At 33.4% G+C, this 15,495-nt stretch overlaps 1 protein-coding gene across 1 annotated transcript; it reads left to right on the forward strand.

The window, feature by feature from the left end:
- The first annotated feature begins 7,053 nt into the window (after nucleotides 1-7,053).
- LOC137924261 (alpha-ketoglutarate-dependent dioxygenase alkB homolog 7, mitochondrial) lies at nucleotides 7,054-12,404 on the forward strand. Its single transcript, XM_068767642.1, has 5 exons — nucleotides 7,054-7,227; nucleotides 7,378-7,571; nucleotides 9,127-9,300; nucleotides 10,719-10,843; nucleotides 12,009-12,404. Exons 1-5 carry the CDS (start codon nucleotides 7,113-7,115, stop codon nucleotides 12,136-12,138), a joined length of 738 nt encoding a protein of 245 aa, XP_068623743.1. The 5' UTR covers nucleotides 7,054-7,112; the 3' UTR covers nucleotides 12,139-12,404.
- The last annotated feature ends 3,091 nt before the right edge of the window (nucleotides 12,405-15,495 follow it).

A 15,495-nucleotide genomic window follows, 5' to 3' on the forward strand; every position in this document is an offset into this window, starting at 1 on the left:
CGCTCCGGTGGACGACTACACTACAGCTGACGTTACTCAGTACGCAACAAGACTTCGAGCACACATGGCGAACTTGTCCCCGTGAATTTTTAGGAAGTCAAACCATGTTTTGCAACGATAGAGACTTCCCAGGACAGTGACTGGCTAAGGTCGTTCCACATTACTATGGATAAATCAAGTGAAATGGCAATCAAAAAGAAATGGCGAATAGTTGTGAAAAAGGCATCAAGTCTCCACGATCACGACAGTACTGCCATGGTCCGCTCCAACTCACTTATAATTGCACTGCACCCATTTTTCTTCCTTTAAATAAGAAACATAAAAGAAACCATCGGTGCAATAACGTGTGTTCATAAAAACATGCTTTGTTCTAGCATAGTGTCAGTGTGAAGGGCACATAGTTCTCGTGTAGCGATCACGAGCCGGTAAACGCGGCGAGGATCCCTTATTAGGTTAACACGTTGAACGCCATGGCGGTCACCATGTGTCTGACAGCATACTGTCCCTTGGGGCCACACCATTAAATCGAAAATCGTCAAAAAATCGCCAAGGTGTTTTTTTACAAATATTGTCAGTAAAACCCTTAAAAATAACGGGCGACTTACGGAAACAGCGATTTACCCGTTATTTTTCTGCGGGGCCGCGCGGGTCACATGCCTTGTAAACAGTCGAAACACTGTCCGTTGGCTCCCTAGAGGCTTATGAAGTGATCGAGGGCATGCGGACACATGGTGTCCGACGCGGCCTCTTGGACCCAACATGATGGCAGTCACATGGTGTCCGTCGTGGCCCACTGAACTAAACATGGTTTTTAGTCTGGCGTTCAACGTGTTAACCGACAACATAATCAAGGTCGAAGTCGCTGAATGCGAGCAGCGCAAGACCCGTCATTATTTCGTTCTTTGAGAGAGTCCACTGTAAGGCTGGTGATCATGATCATGAAAATGTAATAATAGTCGAGATACACCTCTCTAATAATGATCATCCACTGCGCAAAATGGAGCTGGACACGTGTCTGGCTCAAATGTTCACCGGACACGGGGTTGTTCTCAGAGTACCTGTAAAAGTTTAAAGCCAAAGGGAGTCCCTCGTGCATCTGTGACCCAGCGGTGGACCAGACCGTTGTTCACGCAATTACTCGCTGTCCCGTATACGAAGGGATAAGTTGCTTGTGAAGTGGAAATGGGTGGGAGCATTGCTTGCGGCAGCATCGCTTCCCATTTGGAGGAGAGCCGCTACACTTTCTTGCGGTTTTGTTGCAGGGTGATGGGTGACTTTACCAAGCGTAACAAACGGATTTGTACCGTTACAAGAGATGTGGCGAGGGATAATATGCGTGAACGCTGTGAGAATGATAGAAAGCATGAAGAATAAAATGGGGGAGAAAGAAAGAGGGTAAAAATAGGAAGGTATACCTGTCACGAAAACAAGATGGGGGAAAGAGAAAAAAAAAAAAAAAGATCCGCCTCCAACCGTGAACAAAACTCGTCAAGAGCATATTAACCTGTAAATGGCAGATACCATAGCAACATTCAAAAAAACATAGATGTTTTAATTTTTTTAATCATTTAATAGGTTAAATATACTTTGTTGGATTTGATACATCAATACATAGAGGAAACAGTTATTTAATTAACATCGTTTATAGTATTCTTGAACGGCATTTGCAAAACGCTAAACATCAAGATAAACACATTTCTACTTTTTCTTTTAAAATAAACAATTTATTATTTCATAATCTGTAAGTGATTGTTACAACAAGTACACAGATCAACTGTCAGTTTTAAAAAATATATAACTTTTATGAACGGTTTCACATACAATTATTTTTTTACATCAATTACATTTACATTTACTATACTATAACATTCAATTGAAATCAAAAACATTTCTCTATAAGCCTAATAAGAACTATGGGTACTTGAAACTAAGTTCAAAGGTACCTATGAAAGCATTCTTGGCTCAGGTTGAAATTGAGTATTCCACCAGATTGGATGACCAACTACTAAGTTGTTGAAGAACTTTCTTTGGTTATTCGGGAGGGCGCTCTGTGAAGTAACTTCGTCGAGTTACCTCTGTAGAGGGAACATAATCTTTGGCTGTAACTCAGTGTGAGAGCATTTTGACTCCTCAGTGGTAAAGTAGTCCGAACCACAGCATAATCCGTTGTTTTATCAAATTATTGGAAAAGATTTACAAGAACGATTCACAAAGTGCCTTTTAAGATCATACAAAACTATTACAAAATAATACTTTTATTTAAAAAAATAATGCACTTTGACAGAATTTTTGTATTAACTCTCTCTGAACTAACTTGCTATACAAATTGGTCTCTAAACCAATGTGAAAGTAGGTGAAATAGCTTTAGGAAAAATAAAGTAAGTGAAATGTTAATATTATCCAGAGACAGCAGAACTAAATCCTCCGAGTCATAGTAGTTGTGCCCTTATATGTTACAAATGAAATACATCACCATTTTGTAATTCCCTCTAACTTCAAAAATAAAATGTACAAGGAAAAGCTAAACACCCACACAAATATCCTGGTATGCTTGCTGAAAATAGAGGATAGTCTTAAAAGACTAAAAAGACACATTCCTTGCATAGGATATCAAGCAGTAGCCAATATATATACAATTTGTGAGCAGATGCCCCTAATGCAGATGTACACTCAGCTTATCATAAAACACTGACCGGAGATTCGAACAGAAAAGAAATTGTATAATAAAATACAAACATTACATCTTATCTAAGTTCATAATAAAACTCAAATAATATGATTTACTTAAGGATAAAAATAATAAAAAAAAACTTATAAAATTATTTTATATAGCAATGAAATAAACATTATAGGCGGACTTTAGGCATAACTGTATACTTAACTACACATTGATCTTAACTTATTCATTAAAATATTTTGCAAATTAAGAAAGATAAATTTATGAGAGAACCATAGTGATCAGTGATATTTGCATCTTTTTGAAAAATAAAATTCGTGGAGGTATATTAATTAACAATAAAATTGTATTAATTGTACATGCACATAAATCAAAATCACTTAAACAACTTTCGTTTCTTTTTGTTCCTTTAGTTGGAAAAGTGTTATTTGACTTAAATGTAACTTTGATCATTACGACTGGAAGATAATTGTAGTAAACATCTCAGAAGTTCACCATATGCTAAAATTAAGTAGATAAAACATAAAGGAGAAAAAGTAGTTAAAATATTCTCAAAAAATACATATGCTTTTAAGCACTCTTTAAATGCAACAATATAGTACAGGAAAATTCATTAGTATATGTGTATTCATGCAATAATCACAATTTCTTATATTATTAATTTTACATAAAAATTTTGTACAAAAAAAAATCATTACAATTCATTACATTAGTAAAAAAATTAGAGTGTAGGAAATTGAACTGCCTTAGCATTCCATGTGAATAGGTCCTGACCACCTTCATTGTAATTTGGAATAATTTCTAGTGGTAGTCTCCGACTCCAGTAGTAAAATATATCTGCTCTGTAACCTTGTCCATCTCCACGTATTACAGTAAAGAAATACTTACCATCGCCTGGCATAAACTTTACATTTCCATCTTCTATTTCAGTGTTATTATCTAAAAGACATCTAACAATTTTTAATGTAGGGTGTGTTAATAAAGCAGCCTTATGAGAAGCTTCAAATTTAACATCTGTGTCAAATTGTTTCAGGTTAGGTAACAAGGACACTAAGTTTGCAAGGCCATCAGTAGTTGCATCAGACTGACAGATTTCAAGAACAAGCAGACCAGGTAGCCGTTCACTCAAACACATCACATGTTCATCACTGAATGCTGTTCCGCTCAATACTAGCTCATTAATTGATTGCGGCATTTCCCCAATCACTTTATGTAAAGCTTCTTGTCTTACCTGAAAATACAGAATTAATATGGGTTATACAAAAATAGGCAGGCTTTTCTATATGGTATTCACTAGTCATACTCCTTTCTTGAGAGAGGCTGTGGGTAGTTACCACCACAGAACCAGTATCTGTCACCCAATTAGTCTGAAAATATATTTTTGCTAATGACACTATATCTACTACTATCTTCTAACTCAAGATTGTATAAGCATCACAGTTTTCATTGAATACCATATCTATACTGTTGGGCAAAAACCTTATCTAGTTTATGTTTAACAAAAAAGTAAACTTGTGAAAAACAGTCAAAGCAAATAGCATATTCATTACCAGCATAATACATTGATCACATTTAAATGAATCTAACTTTAGAGTAGGCTAGAATACTTGATGTAGCCGTATTCATTTTAAAATTTTAAATTAGGAATGACCATGAGCTAAATAATCCAATTGCTTGAACACAGGATGTAAAAATTAAGCATTGGGATATAGTAGCTGTCAATTTACATTGGATGTTAAGTAAACATATATGTAGTGACAAATAAGATGAAGGAGAATAATCTCAGAGCCATGTACCCAACAGAAAAAAGACTTGCAATAAATATTAAATGTAGTTGACATAGTAGTTCATTTAAAATATTATAAAGATCTATAGTCTTCCAGGATTTTTAAAACAGTTTTTAAGTCATTATCTTTAAAGAAATACAACATAATCTCTAGCCACAAAAAATTTCTTACATACCATACGGGCAGCAGTGATGTGAAGACAACGCAATTGAGACAGTCGCATTAAAGCCAGGGCTCCACGTTTAGTCAACAACCAACATGAATACAACTGCAAAGTTTTCATGTTCACACAAGTCGAAATCAATTCATAAATTTCATCTGTTAGCTCATTGCATCTAATAGTCAGTTCTGTCAATCTATTTGCGCTGGCTTTCAAGAAAAAAAACATATCCGATTTTGGGTAGTACAGGGAATTACCATACATATTAAGGGCGTAGAGACGAGGAGCGGTTGCTAACCCCCTTAAGAAGCCTTTGCCAACAGTCTCGTTGATAACAAAAGAACACAGACGTTTTGCAACATGAAGTAAATAGGCCCCAAATATTTGAGAACAAGTGAAGATATCTAGATGACGAAGATTAGGTAAAGCGCTTAAAGCTAGGAATTCATCGTCATGAAGAGTTAATTCACTGTGAATACTAAGCTCTCTAAGATTAGAAGCTAGAGTCCGTAGACAATGGATTAGTGGACTCGGTCGAGGCAGTCCCACTGTGATTAACAAACTTTTAGGGTTGCAGTGCAGACGTTTTAACTCTTTCATGGTGCTTAAATGTAATGAATAGCTGAGAGACAAGCGCGCCCAACGAACGCACACCCGTGGCAATACAATACACACGTGGTAACCAGGTATCCATTGAAAGATCATCAGGAGTATCTCGTCCGGTAATATGTCATTTATATCACTCATTTTCACAGACCAGACAACTTTAAAAATTAATGAATAGACTCTTAACTAGTGGATTAAATACTTTTTATAACTTATTTCAGAGATATTTAAATTAGTTCGAATGCAAAACAAGTCAACAAAAAGTTTATTTTTTGTTAAATGTTGACATTCCGCACGTTGTTATTTATCTTTCAATGTCATGTCGGCTTTTACACACGCATTAGAGAGAGAAGAAAAACTCTGAACTGATTGTAACACTACTGTATACAGATAAAAAAAAAGTAAATAAATAAACACGGTTATGGCTTTAACACCAGCACAACCAATATTTTGTGGGGACACTAATGTTTTGTATCTATGGTATATTTGTATGTATGGATAGTATTAAATGTATTTTCTATCATACCAGGGCGACCAGAATGATCTTGACACATCGAAATCGGATTTTCCCAAATTTAGATAAAGCAAATTTACTGCAAAATTTCAAAATAAATGAACCATAGTCAAAAACACTTCAAATAAAGCGTTGTAGAATAACTTCTGCATGACATTTATATTGGTTCACATCACTCAGTACCGACGAAGCTGTAAAAGCCTTAGGGCTAACAGCTTTACTGCCTGATTAAAGTAAGGAGTGCTTATCATGTTGAGTCGGTGCAAATTAGATTTAGCACTCTGAATAAATGACCACTAATAGAGATTTAAATTAAAAATTAGTAAAGAACTAAGCGCATATCTTTGCGGCAGGCTATTCGAAATATATCGAGGGGGGGGGGGTGCACGGTAGTCTTATGATGGATTTGTCCATAAACATGTAGTATAAAAAATAGAAAATCTACACCGGGGTACTCAGATGCAGGAATTTTTTCGTTCGCAAAGACTTAAGCGAGTCCTAATTCCTGTTTTAATAAATTTCATGTCATTAACGACGGGTCGTTTTCTTTTGTAGCTTGACTATGCTTGCGCACCTAGTGGAGCCGCCTCTATCGACTCTAATAGGCTTTCTGAATGATCGGGAGATCAGAGGGGTCAGTAGATACGGATTCCGACGTCATTGTCGGTGTCCCGAACACAACTACCCCTTAAAAACAAACACCATAGAAATTGTGAATAAGGTTTTTATTATAAATAAAGAAAAGTGTATTTTAAAAGTAAAACACTTCACCAAATATATAAATAAATCTTACGATCGTTCAACCCAAGATAGAGAATAAAGAAGAGCAGTGAGTTGTTAACTTTAGTCGTCAATTTCACATAGGTACGTGTGTATCCACCACGAACGCTAGTCGACAGATCCAAACACGAAAACTATCGATATTTTTTTATCAAGTACGAGCAGTATGTTAGAAGATATTTTATAATTTACTTTTTTTTTCTTCATTGATTTTTTTAAATGAAAATTACTATTACTACTACTAATTAATACATTTAAATTACCTAACTTAATGTGATTGTTTTGGTTATTACATTTGTTTGGTTTATTACAAATGTAACAATCGCCCTGGGAAAATTATTAAAAAACCACAGCTTATCCTAATAAAAAACAGAAGCTTGATAACTGAATCCTATAATTATTTAAATCTTCATTTCTGGGCGGCTCTTGCTTAATTTAAGTATTTACTTTTTGCATATGATTTTTTTTTAATAAATAACTTCAATAAAGCTGCAACTGATTGTCATTTTTTATGTGTCAAAATCATACGTTTTTAGCTGACTAATTTTTATTATTATTTATCTTGTTATTGTTAATATTTTATTGGAAATGCGAATAACGTTTAGTTTACTTCGTTACTTCAAATTTAAGCCATTGGCATACCAAATACCGCATAGATTAAATAGTGATATGGTTAATGTTAAAATAGATGATATTAGAACAGGTAAAAATAATTGTCATTAATCATGTTTAGAGACATACGGAAATAATGATTTAACGATATATTTTAAAAAAGAATTATATATCTTTGTAAATTTGCTACTCCCACTGATTTTTCTTTTAAGTTGTATGGTAATAAGTAAACCTTTTGTAGTTCCAACATCAGATCCTAATTACATAGAAGTACTACCGTCATGGCCAAAAGAGGATTCAGAAATACGTACGAAAACAGTCAGTACTATGAGAATTTTCCCAAACTTTGTCTCAGAAGAAGAAGAGGCATCATTACTTGCGGAAGTTGAACCCCAACTTAAGAAGTTAAGATATGAATATGACCATTGGGATAATGTAAGTTTTTAAAACATAGTTCCTAATTAGTGATAGGATTCTTCGATTGATATATATCTAAATAATCTATGTTAAGAAATTATGAGGATAGTTTTGGCAATTTTCTGTAATTAGTTTTTTGGTTGTATAACATTATTAGTTTGAAAATCTTTAATATTTTTGATGTACCCTAATACACAGGTTAAATAATGATCACTTGTTGTTTGGTGTTGTCTCTCATTTACCATCACTCAGAGAACAAATGTAGGGTGCCAGCAATATTATCCTTATCCTATCCCTTTAAAAGAAGAAAACAGTTAATGGAATGTATTAAGATACATCAGAAACAAAATAATATATAATAAGCAGGTGTAATTTGATGTCTCACTAGCACAATCAAATAATTTATCATTATAATGCTTGCACAATATACATATGAGAGAGGTAAGGAAGCACATTCCATAAATGAGCTGATAACAGCCCTGAATCCTTCAGTAGGTTATAGAAAGGTTCTGGTGTTATACCTTGAAAAATCTTGATGAAAGCATCCACATATGAGACTTCTATTCACCACATACAGAACATTAAAAAATGTATGAAGTTTATAGACAAAGATATTTATTAACAACCTTATTTTTAATATATTAGACATTGACTTTTCTGATCCAGTGTCACATACTTGTGCCAGTTTTATGTTTTACTGGCTGACTGCTTAACAGTTAATAAATAATTAGGATTCTGATTTTCAATGTTTACACAATATGATTCAATATCATACACAGTATACATATTTTAATTCATAAATATTATTTTAATCCTTTGTGTCCTATTATGGATCATAAAAATTGTTCCAGCCTTTTATGAATTATAAAAGGTGTAATAGACAAGACTATTTTATATATTTAAATTCCTATTATTTTTTTTTTTCTAAAATGTTATAATTATGTTTATATTATTATATCATATTATTATATTAGTTGTACAATCATAAAAAAAAACATTTTGGCCTTTGACAGAGTTTTCTTAAAAAACTAATGAATATGTCCAATGGAATATAATCTTCATCTGGTTTTCTTCATCTTCATCAGCATTTGTTTACAATGCTTACACATAGAACAAGGATGATTTGCTAACAATGGTTTTAAACCAGAGGTCCTAGATTTTTTTTCATAGACCTCTTTCAAAATGTGCTCCCTCTGCTGGATCCCCCAGTTTCATTCTACTATATTTCCAAAACTCGAAATAAATGTGAAGATTAGATCTTACTGTTGCGATTTGTGTTGCTGCTGATTTCAGTACAATAAATTAATAGTTTTCAAAAAAATAAAGTTGAATATGTAACCAAAATAAAGTTTCACATTTAAATCACTTCTCTTAAAATATTAACTGCCTACATTTATAAGTGAAGTCAAGCCAACATTTAAGTTCTTCACTATTGAAAGTAAATAAATTTTCTATTGCTATTTCTTTGTCAGTCTCCTATACGGTCCAACCATTATTTTAAACTGACATATATTTTAGAGATAACTTTAAGTTACTCATTTGTGTAATTATAAAACCTGATGGGACATTTCAGGCCATTGAAGGATATCGTGAAACAGAGCGAGAGTCCTGGACTGATCAGAATACAGCCATATTAAACCGTGTGCATGAAACAGCGTTTGCACCTGGGACCAGATTGTTACCTCGACCCCATATACTAGACTTGGCTGCAGCTGGATACATAAGACCTCACATTGATGCTGTTAGAGTAAGCTTTTATGTGTATCTATTTAATATTACAGCTTAACCTTTTGATTTTTATTTTAAAATTCAGTTTGATTGCCAAAGTCCTTGAGTTTGTTCTTGAAGAGATTATATAAAATAAAAAAATCTGCTAACAAAACTAATATATATATTAGATATATACGATAATATTAGAAATAAATAAATCCACAGAAGAACTGGCAGTCCCTCACAGTTGACGATAGACTTACGTTCAACACACATGTGAAGAACGTGAGCAAGAAGGCTCAGGGCCTCTATCGTCAGCTGTGCAGGGCTGCAAAGGTATCTTGGGGTCTGAACTCGGAGGTGATCAGAACGATGTATCTGGCGGTACTGGAGCCGATCATTTTGTATGCAACGAGTGCATGGGCGCCGGCGGCTAGGAAGCTGCTGGTCCGCAGGCAGTTGGGCGCGGTCCAGCGGGGCTTCGCACAGAAGATCGCGAGGACTCACAGAACCGCGTCCCTGCACTCGGCCCTTATACTTGCCGGGTTGCTTCCTCTGGACCTTCGGGTCCAAGAAGCAGCCCGTTTATTTGACATAAAAAAAAAGGGTTATTCCCGGCAGGTGGTAAGAGACCAAGACCTGGAGGTACCGGTCAGCTACCTGAGACTACCACACCCGTCTGGTCAAGTTGGTGTGGAGTTCTCCTGTCTGGGGAAAAGTGCGGAGGAAGTCCGACTTGCCACCGCGGCTGCCGATCTGGTAATTTATACTGACGGCAGCCGCATAGAGGACATGGTGGGTGCGGCGTTCTGCGTCATGCGGGACGCCGCAGAGTTGCACACAAAGAAACTCAAGTTGGGCAACTTCTGCACTGTATACCAGGCAGAGCTGCTGTTGAGTTTTAGAACGCGGCATTAAATCCTCCAACGATGTATTCTGTGTTCCAACGCACACACGCACACTGTTTTGATAGATATGATTGAATTAGAACTTTGTGAGGCTATAATAAAGTGCAAATTGACTCGATAAGAACACACCTACATTGCTTAAACAACAGTGAACTTTATTTCATAACAATAAAGCTCAAATTGACTCTACTTTATAGTTATAAACCGTTTGTATGGAAAAAAGAAAAAGGCTGTTTTTAGGGTTTCTGCGGCAATTATTCGAATTTTTCTCGCTGTGAAAACCAACCTTGAACTTCAACGAAATTTAAAAAAAAGAATTGGCCAAATTGGTCCAGGCGTTGTTAAGTTACGCGCATACGAACGCATTTTGCGATTTTTATATAATACATAAATCTCACATTATCAAATTTATTTACTGGAGCCAGTAGTAGCTTATTGCTTATAATGGTAACATAATTGACAAATCGAAAGAGTGTGGTATAATAACGTGAATAAATATATTTTGAAATTGTGTGATGAGAGTGTTGAATTTTTGTACTAATTTCAGTTTTGCGGTGACACAATTGCTGGTCTCTGTTTGTTGTCAAGTGCAGTCATGCGGCTAGTTCACGAGTCGCGACCTGAGCTTGCATTGGACGCCTTGCTTGAACGCCGGTGTCTTTATGTCATGAGGTATACTATCTTACTTCTTTAATTTGTCGTCTTTATAATGAAATAGTGCAGCAAAATCACATTATATATTTATTCTATTAGCATTGACATATCCTACCTCTGGGACACATTGACTCTTCTTAAAAAGGGGATAAGTTTCTCCTTCCTTATGAGGAGTTAGAAAAAGTAGGAAGACCGTGAAAACCAATAAAAAATAAGTCGACCCTGGTAGTTGGCTAAAAGATAAATTATAAATAATTAAATTGGTCCCTCTAATAAGGTTTCAATAATCTAGCACGACAATAATCAAAAATGTTAAAGTAATACTTCTTATTCCCAACAATCACCTACCTGATTGTTGTGAATAAGTATTGCAGCCACAGTACCCTGTAAGCAATAACAAAAAAAGAGAGCGGATAGTAATGATATTTTGATAGATACAGTGGCAGAAAGCATATTTTACAATTAAGTTATTCACTGTCTTCCCAGTGTTGTTTTGTTTAGTGATTTATATACTCAAGAACGTTTTGCAGGTAAGTTAAATGTATTTGTAACATAGTAATATACACACCTTTTATCGCACGAAAATGAAATTAAAAACAATCATGTTCATTTTTTATAACCTAGAGATTTTAGTTGTGTTTTAATTGTTCAACTATTAAATCTTATAGGATTTAAACTTTAAAGTGTTGGTGTTTAGAAAACCCAAGAACATCTTGCGCATTTTTCTTTTTTAGAAAGGGGTTCCAACTATGCATAGAACAATTTTTGATCTCTAGATTAAAACTGTTATAAATGTTGACGCGCTGGTGTACTGGGATTGATTTTAGAGAAAAATGGGTCAACAAGATTTATCTGACTCATTAAAAAAAATTGTCATGTTAAAAAAAAATTCATTCAAATTGGAATCACATGGGAAAAAAGTATGATACTCATCATTCACTTTGATTCTTTTTTGAGTTTCTTGTCTGTAAATATGTGTTAATAAAAGGCTAAATACGATAAATAATTATATCTATTTAATATTTAATTACCGTTGAATTAAGATTATAACCTATTTATTATTACCACAAGTATATAGAGATTATTAGTTATAATTTTGCTATAGAAAAATTGTAAAGACATACCAGGAGCATATTATATTTATAACAAACATTATAAATTTATAAATGTGTATTTATTTCAGTGGCGTTGCTCGTTACGAGTTTTCGCACGCAGTATTAGGCGGGGAGAATAGTCTTTGGCGCGGGAAAAAATTGCCGCGAAAACGTCGCGTCGCCATTATATGTCGGGAACTACCTAAGGAAAAACACTAACAGAAATTGTAAATTGTGATATCATAATATTATAATAATCATACAATATATTAAAATTTTATGATTTTTAATATCAATAAACGATGTGGGTGAATTTAGGTTAACATAACCTATAATTTTCCTCACAACTAGTGATTTATAAAATTATGTATTAGTTGTTTTATGGAAAAAAGTGTTGAATAATATTGGTTGTGTTATTTAGTTTTAATGACATATAATTTTAAACTACATAGACTGTTTGCAAACAGTATTGTTATTTTTATATATTAAATAAAGGTTTCATATAAAGGCGTTTCAATTAATACGTGAATAATAATTTTTCATCACGTACAACATTATCTGTGATTGTAAATAAATATTAATATTTTATTTTTTAATAGGGTAACACTTGTCATTTGATTCATTAAAGAAATACATAATAAGCATTTAATGGGGTGTAATTGCATTTTTCACATCTATTTTTTTCTCTATTCAGTAATTAGAAAAAAACTAAAGTAACGTTTGCTCATTACTACATGGCAGATTTAGGATCGTTAGGAGAACTTCGGCTCCTACTCAAATTTTCTAAAAATTAAAAAAAAAGTATTTAGCTTGTAATCATCACAAACACAATGTCTTTATTTAAAAATTTACTACGTCAAATCCTGGCAAAATTATTTAAATAAATAATAAATTTGACAATGAAATATTTCTCAACATTAATAAAATTCCATAATATTTTAAACACACGAATTCCATTTTGATAATTTTCGTATTTTATTTGTTTTCATGGGTAAATTATAATAAAAATTGGTTTATGGTTAATATTTTTATTAGATTATATAGCCATTGATCAAATTACATTGCAAATATTTTTAGTACTGTGAAATAATGTTACCATAAAGGTTATATGTTATATTCTCTTAAGTTTTGGACCCTTCTTTGGGCGAGGGTCTCCTCCAGCTATTCCATAAATTCCTGTCAAATTCCTCGATATTATCATTCTCCTGATTTCGCAACGACGACATCTCATAGTTTGTTTACTAGCACATTGGTTAATTTTAAGTATCTTTTCGTTTACTTTATATAGAAGATATTATGATGCAATTGTAGCTGCCACTTGAACCTTCACATTTTATCGGCCGCTTCTTAACCCGCGACGAAAGCAAAAAACAGCATGAATAATTTAAACGACAAAAGAAAACTATCACCATCGAAAAAACCTTATTAGTCAAAAGCAATCGCACGTAGGACTAAAGAAGATAAAAAACGCTTTTGATTTTAAGAACCACACGAGAACTAATTCATTTCCTGGTACAGTGACACAAATAAACCATAGTTAGAATAAAGGTTAATTATATATAAAGAAAAAAAACTATATTCTTACCTGTAGTGTGCGTGGATCATTGTGAAGAACATGTATAAGACTTCATATCTGCCATTGACCCAAACCTATAAATTATATGAGTCTCATATAATCCAGGAATATTTATAAGGTTAAGTGATTACTAATTTTATTTCATTAATAAAGCACACACGTGTACCGTGTTTTGTTTTCTCAGCATATTATGTACATATTAATGACAAAATAAATATTTCTTTTTGCGAGGGACATTGCCAATACAGTTTTGAAAATTGTCATAATTGAAAAAGGGAATGTACTTAATAAATTCTCTAAAATTCACACGCTTTACGTAGTCGGTCCTAAAAGATTATCGCTAGTGTAATTACCTATAAAAATAAAACTAAGACTTTTTACTAGATTAGATATAAAAATTATAATTAAGTCGAAATTAATTTAAAATCGGCGCCCCAAATTTTGACAAATTGTTTTTAGTCTGTGCAGCCACTTATTGAGTGTAGCACGCACTATATTTTTGTGAGGTCTAGCACACACTTTAACATCCAACATCAGCAATGTTTTGTAATCGAAAGGATTCAGGTTTGCACTGGAGTACAATTATTTTAAAAATCATTTACCATTTCAATAACAACTCGGTCAGTGACAAATATATACTATCCGTGAAAGAAAATTCATTAACGACTTCAATGTATTCAATCAATCATCTTGAATCATTATATAATCTATTATGAAGTTATGTACAGAAAAAATAAATTCATTACATAAGTACATAAATTACGTTGTTGAAAATTCCACTTTATGATGCCATATGATACGATCACCACATGTTAAAGAGTGTAACATGCTATCCACATGCAGCTCCTTACCATAATTTGGAACCATTTCAATTGGTAATCTCTGACTCCAGTAGTGAAATATATCAGCTCTGTAACCTTCCCCTTCTCCACGTATTGCAGGGAATAGACCCCTTCCATCTCCAGGTATAAACTTTACATTTCCATCTTCTATATCAATGTCATCTTGTATGGGACATGTAACAACTTTTAATGTAGGGTGCATTGATAAAGTCTTCCTAAGAGAAGCCTCAAAGAAAATATCTGTGTCAAATTGTTTCAGATTAGGTAACAATGATACTAAGTTTACAAGACCATGACGGGATGTATGAGTCTGACAAATTTCAAGAAGGAATAAGCCAGGCAATCGCATACTCAAATCGTTAATGTGGCTGTCACTAAATGCTGTTCTGCTTAGTACTAGCTCATGAATTGTTTGTGGCATTTCACTAATCACTTCACTCAAAGCGTCTTGTCCCATCTGCAAATATAGAATCAATACAAATTATTGAAGAGTAAATACACCTTTCTAAATTATATAAGTTGTGTTCATTTACTCATATTCGATTCTTGATAGAGGCTGTAGGAAGTAACCACCACAGAACCAGTATCTGACACCAAACAAAATATGTTATAGCCAATGCATAATACACACAGTATTCAATACAATGCAAAGGCTGTATAATTTGATATAAAGTAAGATTCTCTGTTAATAGCCAAAGTGGGAAAGTAATAGCATAATTGTGAGCTTTTAAATTAATCTAACTTCAAAGAGAGTTAGTTAATTTAGCTTTCCATTGCAAACAAGAATGACCATGAGCCAAAATTATAAATATATATATATGTATATGTATGTGTAAACATATACACATATATGTATAAATTTAAATTAAAAATTATCATTAGAATACAACAGAAGGCAATTTACATCAAGTGATTAAGACTCACTCAACTGCACATGTCAAAGAAATTTAACAATTAGAAGATAAACTTACAATAACAGATATTACAGGTAGTTGACATTTTATTTAATTCAAAATATTTTAACAACTGTAAACTTAAATTAAAACTAAGTATTTTTGAACAGCTTTTGAATCACTATCATTAAAGACAAAAAATATGTATAGCATGTAATCTTTAAAATAACTAGCCATACCATGCAGGTGCCGGTGATGTGAAGAC

The sequence above is a fragment of the Battus philenor genome, unplaced genomic scaffold, assembly GCF_028537555.1.
Source record: "Battus philenor isolate CCGP_79_NKW_IND1 unplaced genomic scaffold, ilBatPhil1.0.hap1 SCAF_23, whole genome shotgun sequence".
Classification (NCBI taxonomy): domain Eukaryota; kingdom Metazoa; phylum Arthropoda; class Insecta; order Lepidoptera; family Papilionidae; genus Battus; species Battus philenor.

Coding starts and splice junctions, on each gene's coding strand:
- LOC137924261 (XM_068767642.1), top strand. CDS start 7,113: ATGCGAATAACGTTTAGTTTACTTCGTTACTTCAAATTTAAGCCATTG. Junction 7,228..7,377: donor AATAGATGATATTAGAACAG/GTAAAAATAATT, acceptor AACCTTTTGTAG/TTCCAACATCAGATCCTAAT. Junction 7,572..9,126: donor AATATGACCATTGGGATAAT/GTAAGTTTTTAA, acceptor GGGACATTTCAG/GCCATTGAAGGATATCGTGA.